Source organism: Lichenostomus cassidix, chromosome 4, assembly GCF_008360975.1.
Source record: "Lichenostomus cassidix isolate B80296 chromosome 4, HeHo_3.0, whole genome shotgun sequence".
NCBI classification, from domain to species: Eukaryota; Metazoa; Chordata; class Aves; order Passeriformes; family Meliphagidae; genus Lichenostomus; species Lichenostomus cassidix.
In genome coordinates, this window is record NC_139484.1 from 23062930 (window position 1) to 23085020 (window position 22091).

The 22091-nt window shown below is 44.2% G+C and overlaps 1 protein-coding gene and 2 long non-coding RNA genes across 3 annotated transcripts; all 3 read right to left on the reverse strand.

Moving 5' to 3' along the window:
• Positions 1–9763: 9763 nt before the first annotated feature.
• Positions 9764–11546, reverse strand: LOC146438040 (uncharacterized). Its single transcript, XR_014852012.1, has 3 exons — positions 11398–11546; positions 10329–10383; positions 9764–10008 (listed from the first exon to the last, which is right to left on the reverse strand). It is a non-coding gene; the product is annotated as an uncharacterized LOC146438040 (long non-coding RNA).
• A 1618-nt stretch (positions 11547–13164) lies between these two features.
• Positions 13165–14322, reverse strand: LOC146438041 (uncharacterized). Its single transcript, XR_014852013.1, has 3 exons — positions 14241–14322; positions 13629–13732; positions 13165–13219 (listed from the first exon to the last, which is right to left on the reverse strand). It is a non-coding gene; the product is annotated as an uncharacterized LOC146438041 (long non-coding RNA).
• A 94-nt stretch (positions 14323–14416) lies between these two features.
• Positions 14417–18721, reverse strand: LOC146438042 (uncharacterized). Its single transcript, XM_085059887.1, has 7 exons — positions 18542–18721; positions 18175–18342; positions 17553–17694; positions 16734–16819; positions 15759–15862; positions 15338–15392; positions 14417–14816 (listed from the first exon to the last, which is right to left on the reverse strand). Exons 2-7 carry the CDS (start codon positions 18181–18183, stop codon positions 14664–14666), a joined length of 549 nt encoding a protein of 182 aa, XP_084916013.1. The 5' UTR covers positions 18184–18342; positions 18542–18721; the 3' UTR covers positions 14417–14663.
• Between the last annotated feature and the right edge of the window lie 3370 nt (positions 18722–22091).

The window sequence follows — 22091 nt, forward strand, 5'->3', positions numbered from 1 at the left end:
TGCTAAACAGGGGAAAAGGAACACTGTGTCTATAGCACAAACCGGAGCTGGCTGCAGGTCAGCATTCAGCTTGCAAAGCTGCATCAACAAATTACTTCTGCACAAAGTGATCTTATGTATTCACCTTTGGCAAAAAGAAGCCAACTTCCCCTGGGAAAGGCTTTGGTACAGTGAGACACTCTAGTGTTTGCTTCCATGCACAAGGTGGCTAGAATTCTATTGATTGATTTTGGAGATATTGTTCCATCCCAGGCTGAAATTCTGATCAGGGCAAGCTTCCTGCATTTGCTTTGGCTCAATCACAGCAGTACACACACACACAGATGCACATATATACAAACGTACATACATACATACATACATATAGTTAATATTTCAAATTCCACTTCCTGGACCAAATGAAATTCTTGAGTTCTGGGTCACAAGGAAGTAACACAAATCCCCATAAAAATGCAACAGCAAAGGAGAGTGTTGAATCACAGCAAGTCCCAGTGAGATTAATCCTAGTCCCCTGTTTCAAGCTTGGGAAAACACAGAAAGAGGAAAGCTTAGTTTCAACAAATATTCACATACATGGGTGTCTCTTTTGCCTCTGCTCTAGGCAAAGAAGCCAGGCTGATACATTGGGCTTTTGTATGCATACCTTCCAATCTTTCAGGTCAGCAGATTCATTCATTCTACCTATTTTCTAGGTAACTGCTCTCTTGAGAGAGCATGTGACACAGCTGCAATCCCATTGGACACAGATTCCTAAAACAGGAAAGGCAGGACCAAATCTCAGAGGAAGGGTGATGGGAGACAAGATGTAATGCCTAAGAGATATTAAAAGCTCACTCTGACCTCCAATTCTACTAGCATTTCTTTTAACACATCGATTTCCCATAATTATTGCCATAGAAATCAAGGAAAAACACAGAGGCAAAATAGAAAAGAAAATAAAATTAACCAGGCCAAATAATTGCATTCGTTGGCTGTAGGTTTTAAATATCTTTCTTTAGCAAAAAGTCTTGTCCATAGACTTCAGCGAAGAACAGCTCTGTTTGCACACACAGAGCTGCACATTGGAGGCAGGGAAAGAGATTTTGATTACGTGGGCTACACAGATGCTGCAATTGAAGCTTGAGACAGCAGGGCTGCTCCCCTTTCACCACGATAAGGCCTGCTGACAATTAGCCTGTCTGCATCCTCCCTATCCCATCCCTGCTTAGCAATTAAAGGGGGCAAAGGCAAGCCTGTGGTCTCTGTTGTTCCATGTTGGAACAGCTGTTGGGGGCTACCCAGGGGGTCCAGGTCAGTACCCAGAATATCTTTCCTGGAAAGCCAACAACTCCCCTGGCCTGAATTGGTAATACAGACTGACTAAAAGAGTAAATTACCGCGGGGTACAGATGATACAAATCAGAGGATGAAGATTTGTGGATTTTCAAAGCTAAAACAGGCCATCTTTTGCTCTGACCCCCCTGCACACATCAGACTGAAGGACAAACTTCACGTGTACTGAGCTTACCAGCTTGCATTTGGCCAAATGCAGTCATTCCTCCTGAGGTGGGGTTGTTCTGAGTTAAAGCTACTTTCTGCAAAGTCACAGTGATGAGCACTAGCTACACCAGCCTTTTGTAGCTCAAAGAATTAAATTATGCGCAGGTCTTTGGATTTCCCCTTGTTTTTTGCAGCCAGAAAAGAGATTATACTGTCCATTTACACAATTCAGCTATGTGTAAACACATCAGCCCAGCTCGCAATTATCAGTTCTATTCCAGTCCCTGGTATTTACAAGTTATATTCTGATTTTAACAGAGAAAAGCCTGATGGCAATGCTGGTAAGGATTTTTCAGCACCCTTTTGCTCACAGCTGGGAAAGTCTCCCCAGAGCACTGGCTTCTCACCCTGCTCCAGTTTCTGATTTTGCTGCCAAAGAAGTCTGTTTTATTGTATGACAAACCTTTCTGTGACTTCTAGGGAAACAGGAGCTTCCCCAACTCTACTAGGCTGGATTCACATCTCCTGGCTTTCTGGAAATAACATTTCTCCTCCCCATAATCAACTCTAAAAGATAGCAAGATGGTCAAAGTAGCTGAACTACTGATGGAAAATGGATTAGAAACACGTGGGTATTAAAAAATTTTTAAAAGTGACAATATCTCTCCAATCCTTTTTCAGGGCAATACAAGACACTCTCATTTCTCTTTCTTCTGCAAAAGCTTTTCCTAACTTCCTAAGAACACCTTGTCACCATGCAGGTCTTGTGCCCAGCAGGAGCAATTCTTGTGAAGGTTTTCCAGCTCTTACTCTCCAGCAAATCTCATCACCGGCACAAGCCCTACTCTAATAAGCAACAAGGCGGAAATTAGGCTCTCCAATGAAAACAGCTATTGGTTTATTTGTTTGGGTTTTTATTTCAACATAGCAATCTCCCTACAGGCGTTCTAGGAAAGCACCAGAGGAATGTTTCTTCTGTGAAATGTAATTAACATAGTTTTCTTCCTGTTGCAAAGTATAATTGCAAATATAAACCGACACACGAGAATGGGGTTATTTTGGGTGATGGTTTTGTGCAGCAAAATACTGTGACGAGTTTGGTTTGTCCAACTGAAGACAGGGCAGACGTCTCTCTCCCTTCCTGTTTAAGCCAGTGGTCTGGGAAGGGCTGCTGTAACCTATAATGACAGGCAGCTCACCCAAAGAAACTTGTTTCCCCCAATCTATAAATGCAGTTTTCCGAAGGCTGAGCTTATACCAGAACATGCACATGCTTTGTGATCCTGTGTGACATGGCAAACCCTGCTCTGATTTCAAGTTGTGTTAAGACTTACATAAAAATGCCTCAGTTCTGACAAACCTGCTGCCTTTCAATACCTGAGGGCAGCCAACAAAAAATCTGGAGAGGAATTGTTTGGAAGGGTTAAGAGAGGGAATGGGTTTAAACTGACAGAGGGCAGATTTAGATTGGCTATTAGGAAGATATTCTTTTCTGTGAGGATGGTGAGGCACTGGCACAGCTTGACCAGAGAAACTGTGGAAGCCACATCCCTGCAAGTGTTAAAGGCCAGGTTGGATGGGGCTCTGAGCAAGCTGGTCTAGTGAAAGTTGTCCCTGCCCATGGCAGGAGGATTGAAAATAGATGGCCTTCAAGGTCCCTTCCAACCCAAACCATTCTGTGATTGTATGTACTTTCTCACACACAGCTCACACAAGGGTGTGCAATATTCTTTCAAAGTCAAAGAAATGGGTCAAACTTTCCTCTGCAAAAGCATTCCCTAAGGACTCAGCCAAACATGGGATCATCTTCACTGTGTATTTGCAATTGCTCTTCAGGTGGCAAAGCACTTAAACCTGTGCACAGCTAAGCCCCAGGAGCTGTTGAGAGCAATGGCACAGGGGGACTGGATGGCAGCAGCCTAGGAAAGCAGTGGTGAGTCACCTCCTGGTTGGAGGTCACTTTACCCAGACAGGCAATTCCCTGCAACGTGTCCCCACATGCAAAACGTATAATCCAAGACGGAAACAGGGGACTGAAATAACAAATGGTTTACTTCCCCCTGCTCTCCAGACCAGGTCAATCATTAAACATAAATGAAAAATTACATTGTGTCAACACAAAGCCTCACTAGGAGAAGTAGGCATTTGCTACAGAACTTGTTCATATCTGGGGTCTGTAGTTATTACTATAAATCTTTTTTAGCCAGACTATCTTAAAAAAACATCAGCTGCTTCCTATTTTATCTTCTTTATCCACTGCAGGAATATACAAGTGAATATTCTGTCCTACATCCGTAGGACAAGACACTGCAGCACAAGTGGCCTGGCTGAATAAATCACTGGGGAAAAGCAGGCAACAAGATCGCACCTGAGGAACTGCAGACCAGTCAGTTTCCCCTCAATGCCTGGCAAGACCCTAGAGCACATCCTCCTGGAAACTATGCTAAAGCACATGGAAAATAAGAAGGTGATTTGAGACAGCAAATATGTGACTTCTTTGAAGGCAAATCATGCTTGACAAGATCCTGGAGCACATTGTCCTGGAAATTATTCTAAAGTACATGGAAAATAAAAAAGTGATTTGAGACAGCAAATCATGCCTGACAGATTTGGTGGCCTTCCACAACAGGATTACAGTGCTGATGGACAAATGAAGAGTGACTGACATCATCTACCTGGACTCGTTCAAAGCATTTGACACTGTCCTGCGCAACATCCTTGTTTCTAAACTGGAGAGGTGGGGTTTTGGTGGATAGACCACTCAGTGGATGAAGAAATGACTTGATGGCACCATGAGAAGTTACAATCAACAGCTCTTTGTCCACCTGGATACCAGGGATGAGTGGTGTCCCTCAGGGGTCAATTTGGACAGGCACAGTTTAAGTCTGTGGAAGACATGGACAATGGGATTGAGTGCAGAGTCACCAAGATTGCTGACACCACCAAGCTATGTGGTGCAACAGACATGCAGGAGGGAAGGGATGCCATGCAGAGGCATCTGGACAGACTTGAGATGGGCCCATGTGGACCTTGTGAAGCTGCACGAGGCAGTGCAAAGCCTGCATCAAAAGCAGCATGGCCAGAAGGCCAAGGAAGAAGATTCTGCCCCTCCACTCCACTCTGCTGAGACCCCACCTGGAGTGTTGCATCCAGCCCTTGGATCCCCAAGGATCAAGGAGGACATGAATGACGGCATGAGGACATGGATCTGTTGGAGGGAGTCCAGAGGAGGTCACAAAGATGCTCAGAGGGCTGGAGCACCTCTCCTGTGAACACAGGCTGAAAGAGGTGCTATTCAGCTCTTCACCTGCTGTTCAGGTGTTGTTCAGCTTAGAGAAGATGAGATTTCAGGGAAACCTTACAGCACCTAAAGTGGGCTGCAAGAGAGCTGGAGAGGGACATTTTACAAGAGTATGTACAGGACAAGAAGGAAATGGCTTTAAACTGCCAGAGGGCAGGTTTAAATTAGATATCAGGAAAAAATTCTCTGCAGTAATGGTAATGAGACATTGGCACAGGTTAACCAAAGGAATTGTGCAATCTCCATTCCCAGAACTGTTCAAAGCCAAGCTGTATGGGGCTCTGAGTAACCTGGTCTAACAGAATGTGTCCCTGTACATGGCAGGGGGCTGGAACAAGATGATCTTTAAGGTCCCTTTCAACCCAAACAATTCGGCCTCCTGATCCCAACATCCCTAGGAAGGGGTCCTCTTCCTTTCCCCTCTACAGTGCCCTGGGTAAGATCCTGACATGAAGTTCTGTATCAGTCACTTTGTCCCTGACAGCATGATCTTTGAAACCATGGAGAGAAACCAAAGCTAACATCAGCTGCTTCTGATGCTTTTGTACCATGAGGTGTTTTGATCAAGTGATTTAATCTCACTGGTGTCCTAATGCATACCTTGTTAACTGAATCTCATTTTCTAGTTAGACATGAACTATCAGACTGCATTCATGCTTTTAAACAAGCAGGACTTTCAGGGATTAAGTGTGGTGCAGAGCTTGCTGTGCCGAACCCACTGGCACCTTCCCCTCCTGTCAGGTGTGCCAGAGCAGGCTGCCCAGACAGGGTGACCCAGGACAGTGCCTGGCCACAGAACTCAGTCCCTGGGGCATCAGCCCCTTGATCTTCCCCTCCTGGAAGCAGATGCAGCAGCCAGTGCAGAGAGAATGAAATCTTCTCCAAGCCACAAAACTCTTCCGGATGACACAGACTCCCTCCAGTTCCCTTCCACATCCTCATGTGGAGAAACAGAAGCCCACACCCAACAAACACCTCCACCTTCCAACTCAGGGGAGGTTTCTCTAGCTCTGAAAAGCCAGGCCTGGGCAGTGTTTGAGCTGCATGCAGGAAGGGCACAGATTGGTTTTTCCATTGACCATAGTGATGCTTTGCCCTTTTTTGGGGTCTGGCTTTTTGTTTTAAGTGGCCCAGAGCCAGGCAGCACTAGGAAAGCAATAGCAAAGGCATAGCATAATTCCTGTTAAAAAGCTACTCCTGGCTCAGCAAACAGGAAGCTAAAGCTTCACCACCTTCCTCTAGCACACCTCCACAAAGCCCCTTTTGTAGGACACACTGGTTGGGGCAGGCAAGACAACACAGAGGTGGGGGGGAAGCATATAGGGCTTACAGGGAGGGGTTCTGCAGGGTGGAAACAGGGAGTGGAGACATACTCCTCTGCTGGGAGAGGGCAAGAATGTGTTAGACCTTGTGTATCTCAGCATCTCACCTTGAACACACTTGGTACCCCCATAGCCCCAGCTGGTGACTAAGAGAGTGGGCATACAGCAGGGTCAGAGATCACTTTTTCCCCAGGAGAAAGGCACAGTTTCCTGCCACTCATTCATTTCCAGAAGCACTTACTCATTGCTGGGAAGTGCTGAGAGCAGCAGCTGTTCCCCAGTTCTTGCACAGAAAATCCCATCTTGCCCCCAGGCTTGTGTCAGAGCCTGTTTCCAGTGACCCATAAGAGCTGGGAGGCCACAGCAGTCACTGGGTCCAAATGAGATGACAAAATCATCACCATCATCTGATTGTGACTCACTTCAAGCAACTTAGCTTCGGGCAATTAACTTGGAGACCAACATCCATGCCTGTTAGTGATTTATATCCAAAATACCTTAACCTTTGGGCACAGGAGGTCTCTGCAAAACCTAGGGAGCTTGTCCAGGGAAACCCAACCTGAGGGGTCCCTCCTTAGCTGCAGCATAAACTTCCCCCTGCTAAGTGGAGACAGGACCTGGCAAATTAACTTATAGGTCTTCAACCTTCTCATCACCAGTGTAGCAGTTATTTACATTTTTACAGGGGACTATTTCACAGCAATAACCATTCCTTTGCATTAATGATAATGATTCAGATGCATTAATGATAAACAGGAATAAAGGCAAAAATTTTCCAGGCAGCAAATGAGACTCTGAGATATGCCAGGCCATGGCAGTACTGGGTCTCTTGATGTTCCCCCACAGCCTTCCCTACAGCGCTTCTTCCTTTTACTCCCGTTTTGGTTCATTTTAACAAGCATAAAATGAAGCTTGGAAGCATAAAATAATCAAATACAACGAACAGGAGACTTGCACAAAACCGATATTCAAGGAATTTCATTAAGGAGTCCCTTGACCTCATTTGGCTGAAAATTTTGGACCATCAGAACATGGAGTTAGTACCAGTTTACTCAGGTTGGAGCAGAGGAGGTGAGCACAGACAGAGGGCAGAGTAGGAAAAAATGAAATGCCAGGGTGGAAACACAAAGTGAAGAAGGCAAGGCTGTAAAACAGCAGTGGAGAAAAAGGATTGAGGTGAAAAATGCCAGTAGACCAGAAAAGCCAGAAGGCTGGCAAAAGACAAGACTTGAAGCACAGATTGCTGAGGAAACTGGGCTGGAAAAGGGGGAGAGAAAGCAAATTATGAAAGAGGAATCCACTACATAAATCAGAACTAGTCAGTCAGAGGCAGAGCTTAAGCAGAGGGAAAGAGCATGGCCTGAAGTCTCCTTGTCCCCTGCATAGGGGAGACTTCTACTCTAGCACTACACAAGCTTCTGCACAAATCTGGGGCAATGGTCCCTGCTGGGGCAGGTCTGCCAGTGTCTGTACTCCTGCATCAACTCTGCTCTCATAAGCTTGATTGCTTAATTAATATATTAACCCCAAGAAATCAACTTTGCAAGCCCTGTCTTAAAGCTTGTTGTGATCTGCATAAAAAATTAGAGTGAAAACTTAACTGTTGTTTGTGGCACAAATTTTGATGCTCATGCAGTGCTCTGAATTTCCATAGCTTCCCCAGGGGTGTCCTTGTTATCTCTGGCATGTGCAGACTACATTGTCATCAGGACTCCACTTAAATACACGCCAATTGCAACTATTTTATCCAATTTCTCCCAAGGTGGAGAGCAGCAGTGCTGGCAAAGGTAAAGAAGTATTGACAACCTCTGCCTTTTCAGTGTTGCCGGTGATTAACTCACCTCTCCTTCTTGACAATGGGCCAATATTTCCCTTCTGTTTCTGCCTGTTGTTTAAGTATTTAAAGAACCCTTTCTGGCAGTTTTTGACATCTCTGGCCAACTTCAATTCAAGCTGAGCTTTTGCTTTTCTAACTGCATCTCTGCAGTTTTAGTAGTAGGAAGAGATGCTCCTCAGCAAGGATGTGGGATTATGAGCTGACCAAGAGAAAATGTGTTTAACATCTGATAGCTGATCCACATCATCACTTCTCGCAGCAGCACCCTTGGTCCCTGCCAGACAATCATTACATGCTTTTGTTAGATTTCTATATATGCTCTTTTCTGTAAATGTAAAGAGGACCTTCCCTTCCAGTAAATTACAGGTTTCCTCTGGCTTCCAGGCCAGTCTGCTGCTCATGTTTTCATGCAGCCCGAGCTGCTTGTGTTTGGCTTTTCCGAGACGCTGACTGCGGAGAAGGTTAAGCAGTTTAGTGGTTGAGTGGCTGGTACAAAAACAAACCTACAGATTTCTGATCCAGAACACCAAAACAACACAGTATAGAGGAACAGCCCAGCTGGGGCCAAGTAAACGTGCTATTGCATTACACACCCCCAGTGTTTATTTACAAAGCAAGCCAAGTCGGGCTGCCATCCCTCCTTAAATGTGTACTTTTCATGCCCAGAAATTGTCCTTGGATCGAGTTTCTGGTGGGAGGAGTGTGTAAAGCAGCCATGTCTGCAGGATCTGTGGCCAGCAGGCTTCTCCAGCACATCCTCCCAGAGGTGAAACACAGGTGTGAAGGGCTTGTCCATGGCTGCTGTGGGCTCTGAGATACCTGAGACAACAACAGGGTTTTGGCTCCTGTGTCGCAGGCAGAGTGGGAGCTTCAGAAAAAGTTTATTAGAGAAGCCATCCCATTAAGTCACAAGGTGTGGAAAGAGCCCCCTTGCTTTTTGGACACCTCAGAGAGGAGCCTACATGCAGCTGGATCCAATCTTGGGCCCCAGGCTTTGCCAGAGGTTTATGTCCAACGGATTATGGAGGTGTAATTGAGCCTTTATAGAACTTTGTCCAGCAGGATTAAGGATGGCAAACCAAATATATTTATAAAAATTAAATTAATGATTCATTTAAATTGGTTGCAATAATGATAAAGATTTTTTTTAAAAGGTGTTTAATCAGAATTATGTACAACATGGTACAGGTAGCTATAATTACTAGTATAGTACACAGTTTTTGAAGCAATATTGAAGGAGTTTTAATAAAGCAACTATATTGAAGCAATTATATTAAAGTCTTTAAGTTTACACACTTCTAAACGAAGGTGAAGAGCTTCATAGAAGCTGGCAGTGCTGTCATCAGCTGACAGTCATCAATGGAACATTATAACAAGGGACAGAACAAGGAGCAGCTTGGACCGTAAACAAGCTATCTAGATACATACAAATTATTCTCAAATAAAATTGTTGTCTTTGGATGTGTGCACAACCTGCTGCTCTTGCAACCTTCAAAGCACTGAAATAATGACATTTTCTGCAAAACATCCAGCTGAGTCTGTCCTGAGAAACAGAAGCCCTCACACCCCAAGCAGTGCCTGTTTCCTGTTCCCTATACAACACACACTATCACAAGAACTACAAAGCTTATGCCTTCAGTATTTTCCCCCCAAAATCAATTACTACAGTGTGATGAAAAGAACAAGAACTTGTGACTGATCAAATCAAGAGTTTTCTTTCCACCTATTTAAAGAAGTGCCTGTCTACCAGCAGAATCCAACACAGATGAACAGACGTCATTATATTTGAATCAATTAAAAATTTAATGGAACCTTATACAACAAGAACTATATACAAAAAAAAAAAAAAAAAAAGAAGGGATCTTTATACCCCCTATCCCCCAAAATCCATCTGAATCTGTCTTGAAAAACAGAACCACTTATATATAAATGGGATGGTATTGTCCTGGAGTGAGTTCTGTCCTGCAGGTTGGGCAAAAGCTGGCAGTCTGAAGGGCAAAAGGGAGGCACTGACTGCAGAAGACATGGCCACACAGAGTTGACAAAATCAGTCGTCCACTTTGCACAATCTGGAAGAAAGGAGGTCACAACAGGTAAGAATATGAGTTTGCTGCTTCTCTGGCAGCACGAAAATAGGACTTGGAGTATCTGCAATCTGTCAGTTTCTGCTCAGTAATGAGGAACATATAGATTTGGCAGTGCGTCCTCGGCAAGGGTTTCTCCCTCTATGTACACCAAAAAGAAGAAACTTTTGGAGCTCCAAAGCAAGGTCTGTGCTTCAAGCCAGCTGCCCACAGCATCCCACACCAGCCAGCTGGGCTGTGCAGCTTCCCCTCTGCCCTATTCCCCTCCCACAAAGCTGGAAGGATGACAGCATGGGGATCCTTACCTGTGGATAAAAATCCATGCAGATCGGGCACCTAATAGTACCTGCTGGCCAAGCACTAGAGAGAACAGAACCAGAGAGAACATGTGGCTGTTTATGTCATCACACTATGAGGGTCACTGACACGTAAAATATCACCTAATCATCCCACTGCACTGAGCAGCCATGACACATTTCCTTTGAAGAACCCTGCATATCCTTAACTCTCTTGTTTTGCTGTATGTAATAAAGAGTGTGGGTCTCCCTGTCCCAAAGGAAACAGCATCTTGGTTTTCATTGGGCGAAGGATGCATTCAGGCATCTTGCTCTAGGATTTGAAGTATCAGCAGCCTCCAGCCCTGGGCAATCTATGTATGGCAGCATTTATGTCCAACAGGTCATCAATAACAACTTTGTAACTTAAGCATCCAGCTGTGGTCTGGAAAGTATTCGTTTTAGAATGGAACAAGGTCTGACACTACAGAGTAACACTGAAAACAGCTCTGGCAAAAAGGACCCCTTTACTCAGTGTTAAGTGCTGCTCTTCAGCCTCACCTAAACAGAGCAAGAAGGCTCATGCTGTAACAGAGGAGCTTGAGACCAAAGGAAAACATTTTGCCTTTTATATATTAAGTTCTCTCCTATGTTGCCTTTCAGTAATCCAAAAAGCTCAAAGCACACCAACTTTATTAAGATCTGAACTTATTTTGTCCTGCTGCTGCAAGCCATCAATATCAATGAAAGTATTTCCATATCTAATGGCACTACTAGAGCCTGGCATGAAAAGAAAATGCAGTGCCTTGTGAGCTATGGTCTATGACTAATCACTCTTTCTTGCCATACCCCCAAACTCGTCTTTAAGGTTGTGTGCAAAGTTGTCCATCTGCCTTGGGCTGCCTTTCTCTCCTAAAGTATAAATGGTACCATTTGATCATCATGCAGCACAGGATGTGGTCCTCATTGAAAGAGGGAAATAAGTAGAGTAAAGGAAGGTTTCAAAGACAAGCCAGGCCATAGCACTAAAACTTAGTCTTGCCTGTATGAAAAGCAAAAGGCAAAATTCAGTGTCTGGTAGGTCATGAGGCATACTTACTCTGAACTTTCAGTTTCCTCATCTGATGAATCCCCTTCTTCAGAAGCTGAATCAATCACAGACACATCATTATCTGTTGCTTCATCTTCATCATCACCACTCAGTACAGAGCTGTCCAACAGTAGCTGGCTGCTTTGTTGTTCACACCCTGCAATTTAATTTTGATAAGTCAGAGCTATTATTTACCCTCTCCGGGCAACTTTCCGTGAAATGCGTTATTATAAATGGTCTGTCTCCTGTTTTAAATGGACCCATTTAAATGGACCCATTAAATATTCAGCTGGGTTAAATGCAATCTTAAACAAACTACTTTCCCTAAATATTGAGGCTGAACCCTTCCACACGTTGAGACTATTCTGCTACTGACCAACACAAAACATTGTCTCTATTCACCCTACAAACAGCTAAGAATGTCACCTGAGAGATTCTCAGTGACATTCCACAAAGTTACACTACCTATGAAAAAATCTGCCTTATGAATGAAGCTCCCTCACACAATTCTTACTAACAGGGTAAGAATTGGTCCTATGGTGTCAACGCAACTCGAAAATGGAGTTATAGCACATGTAGTCCAAAGGAGATAAACTTTTAATGGCCTGGACTGTAACATCCAAAGGGTGAGAACTGCTGTTTGCTTTTTAATTCTCAGAAAACATGCAACAATGATCTCTGCAACTCCTGGGTCCATATAACAATAATCAAGCACTAATCAATTAAAATCACAGAAAATGTCACCAAATTAAAGTCCCTTTCTACACAAGTATTGAGCTACAACTTCTATTGCAGGGATTTTCCATCTTGTTTGACAGCAGCTATCAGACACAGATGGGATCCATTCTCTAAGACACTGGCCAGGGGCTTTATCACTGACATTTGCCTTTTGCTGAGTGCAGTTTCAATCCTGCTGCCTGAGATTATTGAAAAACTAAGGATTATGTTTATAACAATTCCATTATCAACTGTAAAATGTAACTCACCTTCAAGAAGCTTGCATCAGCGCATATGGGAAGAGAGAGAAAAGAAAATACAATTAGATTTTAGTGTGCAGCCCTGGTGTTACATTCCAACACCAGCTCAGCAAAGCAAATACAGCAGAACAGATGAAAATGCTAAGTTATTACCTTCTTATTTTGGTTAGGAACATTAAAAGTAGTTTATTGCTGCTGCCCTGAAAACAAGTAAGATGTTGCTGCTGGTTCTGCTCCTGCTGTTGGAACAGGATAGACAAAGAGGCAGCTCAGGAACCACCTGAAAACCTTCCTCACTATCCTAAACTGGATTTAGGCTGGAGATGCTTCTTTCCCTCAATTTTCCCCAAATGGGCAAATTGATATTAGATTAACTGAAGTAAAGGAAAAAAAGAAGAAGAAGAAGAAGAAGAAGAAGAAGAAGAAGAAGAAGAAGAAGAAGAAGAAGAAGAAGGAGAAGAAGAAAAACCAAAACAGGGATTGGGAGGAAAGAATTCCAGTTTGCTGCTCTATGGCAACCTACGCAAATGGGGCTTCAATACCTGCAATCTGTCAGTTGCTGCTAGAATAATGACAAACCCACAGATCTGCCAGTGCCACCTTGGCAAAGGTTTCTCCCTCAGTGTACACCACCAAGAAGAGACTTGGACAGATGAGCTACTTGGAGCATCAAAGCAAGGGCTGAGCTTCCAGCCAGCTGCCCACTGCATCCCACACTGGCCAGATGAGCTGTGCAGTTCCCTCTCTGCCCCATTCCCCTCCCACAAAGCAGAAATGGTGATAACACATGGATCCTTACCTCTGAGTACTCATCCACCCAGTTTGGAGAGCTACCAGTACCTGAAGACCATGCACTAGAGAGAGCACAGCCAGAAAAACAAGCAACTGTTAACTTTACCACACATCAAGGGTTACTGAAACAGAAATTAAAACATCTCCTACTCTGATTTAGCAACATCCCAGCCCAGCAACACAATCAATCCAAGAACCTTTATGTACTGTGAGCATTTGAGTGTATGTCTAGACATAATATTATATACATTCATTAATGCCTTCATCAATGAGAAGAAAGGTTTCTGCTGGATTTTGTTAGGTTGTTTTGGGTTTGTTTTTTTTTAAACTTAGTTCTCTTCCAGACAGGATATTATATTCTACGTCTGAAGTTTTTGCACAATATCAAGCAGAACCCAAACTTAGGCAAAAGTCTGTTTCTACTCTATGTCAGAAATTAGACTTTAGAGAGAAACTTTATCTCTCACATACCTATTATTATTTCTTCCTTCCTCTTCATCATCACTTGCCAGGAGCACATCTGAGTTATCTGCTGCTCTGGAAACAAGTGGGTAGTGCTGGCTTTCCTTTGGCTGCTGTAACAGGGTAAAAACAGAGGCAATTTAGGAATCACCTACATCCCCTCCACCCTGCTCTCCTAGCTCCCCGATTGGATTTGGGCTATATGTGATTATTCCCCTCTTTCTCCCCAAAATGGGCAAATGAGCTGTGATAACCATAAGCACTTCATCTAAGATGAACAGTTCATGAAGAAAGAAAACCATAACAGGGATTGGGAGGAAAGAATTCCAGTTTGCTACTCTATGGGCAGCAGGAAAATAAGAATTGGAATATCTGCAATCTGACAGTTACTGCGAAATAATGAGGAATCCATCCACAGATCTGGCAGTGCCATCTTGATAAGGGTTTCTCCCTCAAAGCACACCACCAAAATGTGACTTGGAGGGATGTGCAAACTGGAGCTCCAAAGCAAGGGCTGTGCTTCAAGCCAGCTGCCCATTAGCCAGATGAGTCCCACAGCTCCCCCTCTGTCCCATTCCCTTCCCACAGAAAATGAAAGGATGATGACATATGGATTCTTACCCATAAGAAGCAATCCTTGTAAAGCACACTCATTAGGGAATCAAAGAGCCTTTTGAGTGAACAGAAGAAGAAAAATATACAGCCATTATTTTCACCACCTTTTTTCAAGGGTTACTGATACATAAAATGTTGGACATTAAGTATCTGTTATCCTGATTATCTAGCAACATCCCAGCCCAGCAACACCTCAGTCCAGCAACACATGCATTCCCAGAACTTTTATGTACTGCAAGCACTTCAACATATCCAAGCCATAGTGTAAGATACAACCAATAATGGCTTCATGAATAGAAAAGTTTCTGATTGATTTTACTGTTTTGTTTTGTTATTTACTTAGTTCTTTTCCAGACAGACCACTATATTTCAAGTATGAGGTTTTTGCACAGGATTAAACAGAACCTAAAAGCTTGGCAAAAACTGTTGTTACTGTATGTCAGAAGTCAGTCTTTGGAAAGACACTTTATCTGGCACATACCCATCATCATCTCTCAGTTCTTCATCATCATCACTGGCCAGTAGTGTCACTGAATTATCCACTGCTCCGGATAGAAGTGGATGCTCCTGGTTCTGCTCCCACTGCAGGTGGGTACAAAGGGTAGCATCTTAAGAACCGTCTGAAAACACTCCTCCTTGCTGCCCTGTTTCAGTTCCCTAACTGGATCTAGAATGAAGGCAAATCTTTCCCTTTTCTCCCAAAAATAGGCAAATTCAGTTGTGTTATACATAAAAACTTCATATTGGGAGAAAAGCTGATGAAGAAAAAAAGCCAGAACAGGGATTGGGAGGAAAGAATTCCAGTTTGCTGCTCTATAGCAACCTACGCAAATGGGGCTTGAATACCTGCAATCTGTCAATTGCTGATAGAATAATGACAAACCCACAGATCTGCCAGTGCTACCTTGGCAAAGGTTTCTCCCTCAGTGTACACCACCAAGATAAGACTTGGACAGATGAGCTACTTGGAGCATCAAAGCAAGGGCTGAGCTTCTAGCCAGCTGCCCACTGCATCCCACACTGGCCAGCTGAGCTGTGCAGTTCCCTCTCTGCCCCATTCCCCTCCCACAAAGCAGAAATGGTGATAACACATGGATCCTTACCTCTGAGTACTCATCCACCCAGTTTGGAGAGCTACCAGTACCTGAAGACCATGCACTAAAGAGAGCACAACCAGAAAAACAAGCAACTATTAACTTCATCACACATCAAGGGTTACTGATACATAAAATATCAGAAATTAAAACATCCTCTACTTTGATTTAGCAACATGCCAGCCCAGCAACACAATTGATCCAAGAACTTTTATGTACTGTGAGCATTTCAGTACATACATTTCAGTGCAGAGGTTTCTGCTGGATTTTGCTAGGATTTTTTTTACTTAGTTCTCTCCCAGATGGCATATTATATTCTATGTCTGAAGTTTTTACACAGAATTAAGCAGAACCCAAAAACTTGGCAAAAACCTCTTTCTACCCTATGCTAGAAATTAGACTTTCGAGAGATACTTTATTTCTCACATACTCATCACTATCACTTGGTTCCACGTCATCATCACTTGCCAGGAGCACGGCTGAATTATCTGCTGCTCTGGAAACAAGTAGGTACTGCAGGTTCTGCTCCCACTGCTAGAATAGGTTAGAAACAGAGGTAATTTAGGAACCACCTGAACACCTTCCACCCTGCTGCTCTGTTTCAGTTCAGTGATTTGATTTAGGCTGGAAGTGTTTCTTTCCCTCTTTCTCCCCTAAATGAGCAAATTCAGCTGTGATAGCCATAATGTCTTTGTATGAGATGAACAGATGCTGAAGAAAAAAACCTCACTCTTATTTTTGCAGAATTGGAGCTGGGTTATGCAGATTATTCCATAAAGTTCAAGGCCATTTCCTGTTCCTGTTGCATGTTTCTGCTTTGCACAGCAGCAGTGGCATCCCAAAACTCATCAGATAAACTGTGGGCTGGATCTTTTAAAAATACTCCTTGGAGTAATCAATAGAACTGGATTAATAAACTTTGAATACTTCTTGGAGTAATAACCAGTTTGTACCCCAGCCAGCTATAGCTGTGCTTGGTACCTCAGTGACAGGAGCACCTCAAACCATTGTTGCTGCTAAACCCTTCATATTTGAGGAGTCAAAGGCTTCCTGTCCTCTCCTTTTCTTTTTCTTTAAATCATTGGCCTATATCTTGGGTATCTCTAGAACAGCTTCAGCTTTAAGTTGGTTACTTCTGTTCCATTATCCATGATTGCTAAATATTGTCCTCAAATTTTGGAGCGACAAGGTCTTTGAAATTACTCTTCCACTCTCTGCAAGTGATACTCAGAGATGCTCACGCATTCACTGGTGCATTTGGGGTCGACTCTGTCTAAACTAGGTAAGTCAGAGCTGTGTTTCAGCCCTGGAGGTCAGACTATTTGGATGCCAGAAGACACGTGTGGCAGCACAAGAGAAGACTAATTTGACTGAGATGGAGAGAAGTGTGTCATTTACTACTTACCACAACATTGCCAGAATCATTGCCAGTTAGACTGATGTCTTCAGACTCAGGAGAGTCAGCTGTGACATCTATGAACTGCTCACCAGCTGAAAACCAGAATGTTAGAATCAAGATCAGAAATTGCAGAGGAATGAAATGGACAGCCCCAGCAGAACAGGCTGAGATAGTCTTCAATGGTGCCCTGGGCCTCTTATTTTCATAAACTTCACTCAAGCTTTGCTCTCAACAGTCCACAGGAGAGCATTACCAGCCCTGTCCTCTGCAAAGAACAGTGGCTGAGCTCCTCACACAGTTCTGTTGGATGACAGCAGCTTGCAGAGGGTACACACCAACATAAGATTCATCTAACATTGGGGAATGTTTATCACACAGGAAAGAAAAAACCAAACCAAAGCTGGAATGATAGCAGGTATCCTAATTTTACAGTACCATACTGTACATGTTCCCTTGAAAGATGGGGCACACGACAAATTTTCTAATGACAAATTTTCCTTATCTGATTCCATCTTGGAAGATCCCAAACTTAGTTTGCCACCCTTTGTAGTGGCAGCTGGGGCGACTGCCAGCTCCTCAGAGTAGACATTCAGGTGTTTGAGCAGCACTTGGACCTTTGCCACACACTCATCTCCCACTAGGCGCCAATGTATCGCAGCTCAGTAACAAACCCATGCACTTGTCAGGAGTCTTGCTGTTTAGAGATGCCACTAGGCACTTCCTAAAATCCCAGGTTTCCCTTCCTCCCTGCTAAAGGGCCTAGAGACTGGCAAATGCACACATTCAGCTGTACCCCAACCCTCCAGAAGCAGTTTGTGTTCTTACCAAGCTCAAGAAAAAGTGTACCACTTTCTTCGAGGTCTACTGGCTCTGGCTCTGGAGCTCCACCTGTGCTAGGAGCCAGCAGCCTGCTCCGTTTGTGAGCTTGACCAGAATCATCTGGCTCTCCACGGCGCTTTCGCTGATTCTAAGAGGGAGCAAAGGCTTAGCATTTGCTGTGGGAGTAAGGATAACACCCACAATGGCCTCCATTTTTGCAACACCAATGAAAGCCTGAGGGTGCAGAAAACACTCATGCAAAGGCTGGAATATACATCAAATGGTGCTATGGCTCATTCCTTCCTGAGTGCATCACATCAAGGAAAAGGCATCACTCCTGATCTCTTCCCAGCTGCCTAACCCAGAAACAGCCTCTCGCAAAGGCTTGAAAATGAGGAGACTAGTTTACAATTTTATCAGGTCATTGTTCAAACTGTAAGCATTTCTGAACTATTGCTAGCACCCAGAGACATTCAAAATCTTTAGTCTCCCAAAACATGAAGTTCCATGAAGTCTTATTAGGCTTCTGGTTCTGTGTGTTTGCTACAAACTCTTTAAGTCCTTTCTGGAAATACCCCCGACAGCATGTTTTAGGAATCAGATTTGCCTTGAGTAGTAAAGTACTCACTGCGCTCATGGTGTTTCGTGACCTGAAACCACTGGAAGAGTAAGTGAGACAGGCACCAGAGAAGGAATGCCAGGGAAGCTAAAGTGATTGATCCCTTGGATTCCTTTAGGTAGCACGCTGCTACAAAACCCTGATTTCTTGGAGTCAGAGAATGATGTTCTTCCAAACCTACCAGAAGAGAAGGGAGGAGATTACCTATCTGGAATATCTGTTCTCTTAAATACCACTGCTGCTTCAGGATTATCATTCCCAACTCACCAGTTTCTTTTTGAGTTCAGTACTGGAGCCTCAGACCCCTGCAGCAGGGTCAGAAGCCCAGAACAGCCCCTCAGCACCAGAAACCTTTTCAAAAATAATCTACACTTACGTGTGTACTCAGTCAAGAGTTTTTCTCACAAATGTCAGCAAATGGCTGTTCTGTTCCCACTGGGGACAGAGAAGATGGACACTACGCAGAGGAGATGGACACTGTGCATCTGCTTCCCTGCAGAGGATCCATCAACTGACTTAACGGACTCCAGGTCACCCGGGTCGCCCAGGATGGAGCCCTGGTGGCAACGGTTTGGGAGTGGCAACATTCCATCAACTGTAGCAGAAGTCCGCTTTGCTCTCCCAAGATGCTTTGCCCTGGAAGGGACCTTAAACATCACCTGGTTCCAATCTCGTGCCATGGGCAGGGACAGCATCCACCACATCAGGGTGCTCAGGACCCTGGCCAGCTGGCCTTCCAGGGACAGGGCATCCACAGCTTCTCTTCTCCTCCATGTTTCTTTAGTCTGTGGCTGAAAACTCTCATGAGACTTTTCAAACTTCAGTCCATAGTAAACAGAGATTAAAATTAAATCAAAGATTTTTGGTGCTTTTTTTTCCCCTAAACTGGTGAAAGTCTAACAATTTAAACTCTTATTTAAAGTCTCTGAAGTCTTAAAGTTTTCAGGTGTTCTACTACTCCTGTGCTGAGCATTTCACAAGAGGATTGGGAGGAGGTTTGTTCTGATACCAGGGACAGCACCTTCCTCTCTAGGCCCTGCTGTGCTATGAAAGGCAACACAGCAAGAAAGGTAAAATTAAAATTCAGTTTCCTTTCTAGCCAGTCTGCCACTGCATCTGTGTTCAAATGGTTTGGCTGAGGCTCCTGAGAGCAGGAGCAAACCCATCCCAGCTCTGCTGGACACAGGGATGCTCCTCAGCCCCTGGTCCCATGGGTGTTCTTGGGTATGGGGAGGATTGTGGAAATTCATCTAATGCTGTGAATAGTACAAGGATATTTTCAGCTCATACTCTACATGAGGAGGATAATTTCTTAATGTAATTTCTCTGTTGATACAGTTGTTTCTTTTGGCTAATTGGTAAAGTGTTGGGTCTTTAAGGAGGGGTGGGGATTACTTTCCCATTTTTCTCAGTCCTGTTGTCTTGAAATTGAAGCAAAGGCTGCTTTTGGTCATCATACTCACCTCCTTCATTTCTCATATTCAGTGCCTGGTATGAGGTCCTTATTTATTAATATATTAAATATGTATTTGGAATTGGTCTAGCACCGTAGCATTTTTATTTCAAGCATTAAATCTCCTTTAGGATTTTTCTTGTCTAAAATTTGGACCCGATGTTTTTGTACAGCAGGAGTGTTCAAGCTGAGACGAAGCACAAATGGATTTCCTGGCATTTGAAATATCCCATGTGTTAAGGCAGGGTGCCTGTTCACTCACTCTCCAGGTACAGCTGATGTTGGCTGACTGGGCTTGGCTCCACTTGTATTTTAGGGTGGAATTGGATGGCTTTTAGCTGGAATGTGTCAACAGGGATAAGGGAAGAGGGAGCACTGAGGAAAAGGAAGGTCAGCTTTTAGTAAGTTGAACATTTGAAAGCTGTCAAGCTTGATCCTCCTCATTGCTGCTGGATGATGGCAGCAGGGGGCTGGGAGACACAGTAATTTAAGAAGGGTGAATGGAATATAGGATGTCGTATGCAAAGTATCCAGCTGCAGGGCAATTGCTCCCCAAAGCCATCCTGCAGACCAGTTCCTCTAAATCCACCATGAGGATGCAGGGAAATAGTCAAGGATTACCAAAGGAGGCCCCAAACAGATTATAATGTCGACTAATATTTTTTTTTTACTAGTCTCACTGAGATTTGCATTTCACTCCATGTGTCAAAATGCACCTTTGTTTAACTATAGCAATGGTTGTGACTTCAGAGTATGTTTATCAAAATCTTTACAGTGATGTGCTGGTGGATGGTCTATTAAAGACTGCTCAGAGTAAGTGAAAACATTTTTGAACCCTCCTGACGATAGGCAGTACTGGGTGGCTTGTTCTGCAGAAGAAAAACCCAGGCAAGTTTCTTATTTCTGGGGCTGTTTTGCACCCTCTTCAATGGCAACAAGTGCTTCTCTTGGCAAAGGATAGAGGCTTTGGGGCATCTCCCACCCTCCAGAAACCTGGATGTGCTCAGGCTCCCTCCAGTTGCCCAGCCTTGTCTGCCAGCTTAGGAGCAGGAAGGCTGAGCACTGGGAGAAGGGGTTTGCTTGGGCTGTGCACAGTATTTTAGTCCATCTCAGTTCCTAGTATTTGGCATGGGATAAAGATGGGTTTCACTGAGTAACTACAGCAGGTGAGGGGGAAAAACATTACTGTCCTGTAGCTGCGGTCCTTCTCTTTTGAGAGGTGCTGCTTTCAGCTGCTCCCTCTGGCTGTCTGCTTTTGCCCTCTTCTGAAAAACCATGGTGTTGCAAGGGGGAAGGCATCCTTGTCTTTCTGGGCTGTGTCTGCTGCCACCACAGTGCCAAGAAAACATCTGACAAGAGCTATTTGTGATGGGCACCACCTGCCCCCTCTGCACAGCCAGCATCGAGCTCTGGAACTAAAACCATGTACTTCAAAACTGTTTGAATGGTTTCTCAAAGCTCTCCATTGGTTTTTAGACTTCTTTTAGAAACCATTCTAGCAGTTCTTTGCCACCTTGCTGGCCTGAAGCAGCAGTGTGCACCCATACTCACCTGGCCCCAAAGAAGAGCTGGGACTTTTAGGGAGAATTGTTTTTTTGCTCTGTACCCCTAGAAAGTACATATCACTCTTCACTTGGGTTCACTCACTTACAGGGTGGGATGAAAGACCCTAAATCACTTCAGCAGCAGTCTTTGCTGTCCCAACGTGAAGAAACACCTGTAGATAAAACACTGTTGCCCTTGATTAAAAAAACAAAAACCAACACACGGAACATGATGTAAATGCATATTTATTAAAGGTCTAAATTGAATATTTCCTCAAAAACACACAGCTCAGCAGAGCCACTGAGCAAAGGGCCACAGAGGAACAACTCCCAGACCTGGTAGCCACCTCTAGCCCAGCTGTAAGCTTGCTGTGGAGGTCTGAGAATGAGGGGTGGCAGTTTCACCCTGTTGACTCCCACCCTGCCAGCCCTCATCTGTTCACCCTTCATTGCAAGGAAAAAACAGCTCCCCACTTTGCTCCAATACTCCGGGAAAACCCTTTCCTTGGGAAACTTGCAGTTTTTATGTTCAGCGGCCACTTGTGCTATTTGGCAGGTGAGTTTTGAAAATGCTGGTTTATAAATGTATGCCATTTATGCCTGAACAAGCCAGTTTTACACCTGACCTCACCATTCAGGCAGGGCTTCCCGGGACCTCGGGGAAGCAGTGGGACAAGAGGGCAGCAGTGCCCACGCCAGCATCAGGCAGAGCTGGTCATCATTCAACAGGCACAAAACATTCCCAGCAATAGGCTTTTTATTCCACTAGATGGTGCCCAGCCCTGGTTTAAGGATATTGCTTAATCATTTGGACAAGGGTGTGGTCAGAATTGAGGATGGCGGTGCCTGGCCACTACACCGGGGCTGAAAACCACTTAGTTCCAACCCTGCAAGCGACGAGACCCCAAAACTACCGTTTTCATTTGCCA

Excerpts from the sequence above, each read along its gene's own strand:
- LOC146438042 (XM_085059887.1), bottom strand. Across the intron at positions 16,820-17,552 it reads TACACTTTTTCTTGAGCTTG|CTGGTGAGCAGTTCATAGAT; the intron begins GTAAGAACACAA and ends TCTGGTTTTCAG. Across the intron at positions 15,863-16,733 it reads ATGATTCTGGCAATGTTGTG|CAGTGGGAGCAGAACCTGCA; the intron begins GTAAGTAGTAAA and ends AACCTATTCTAG.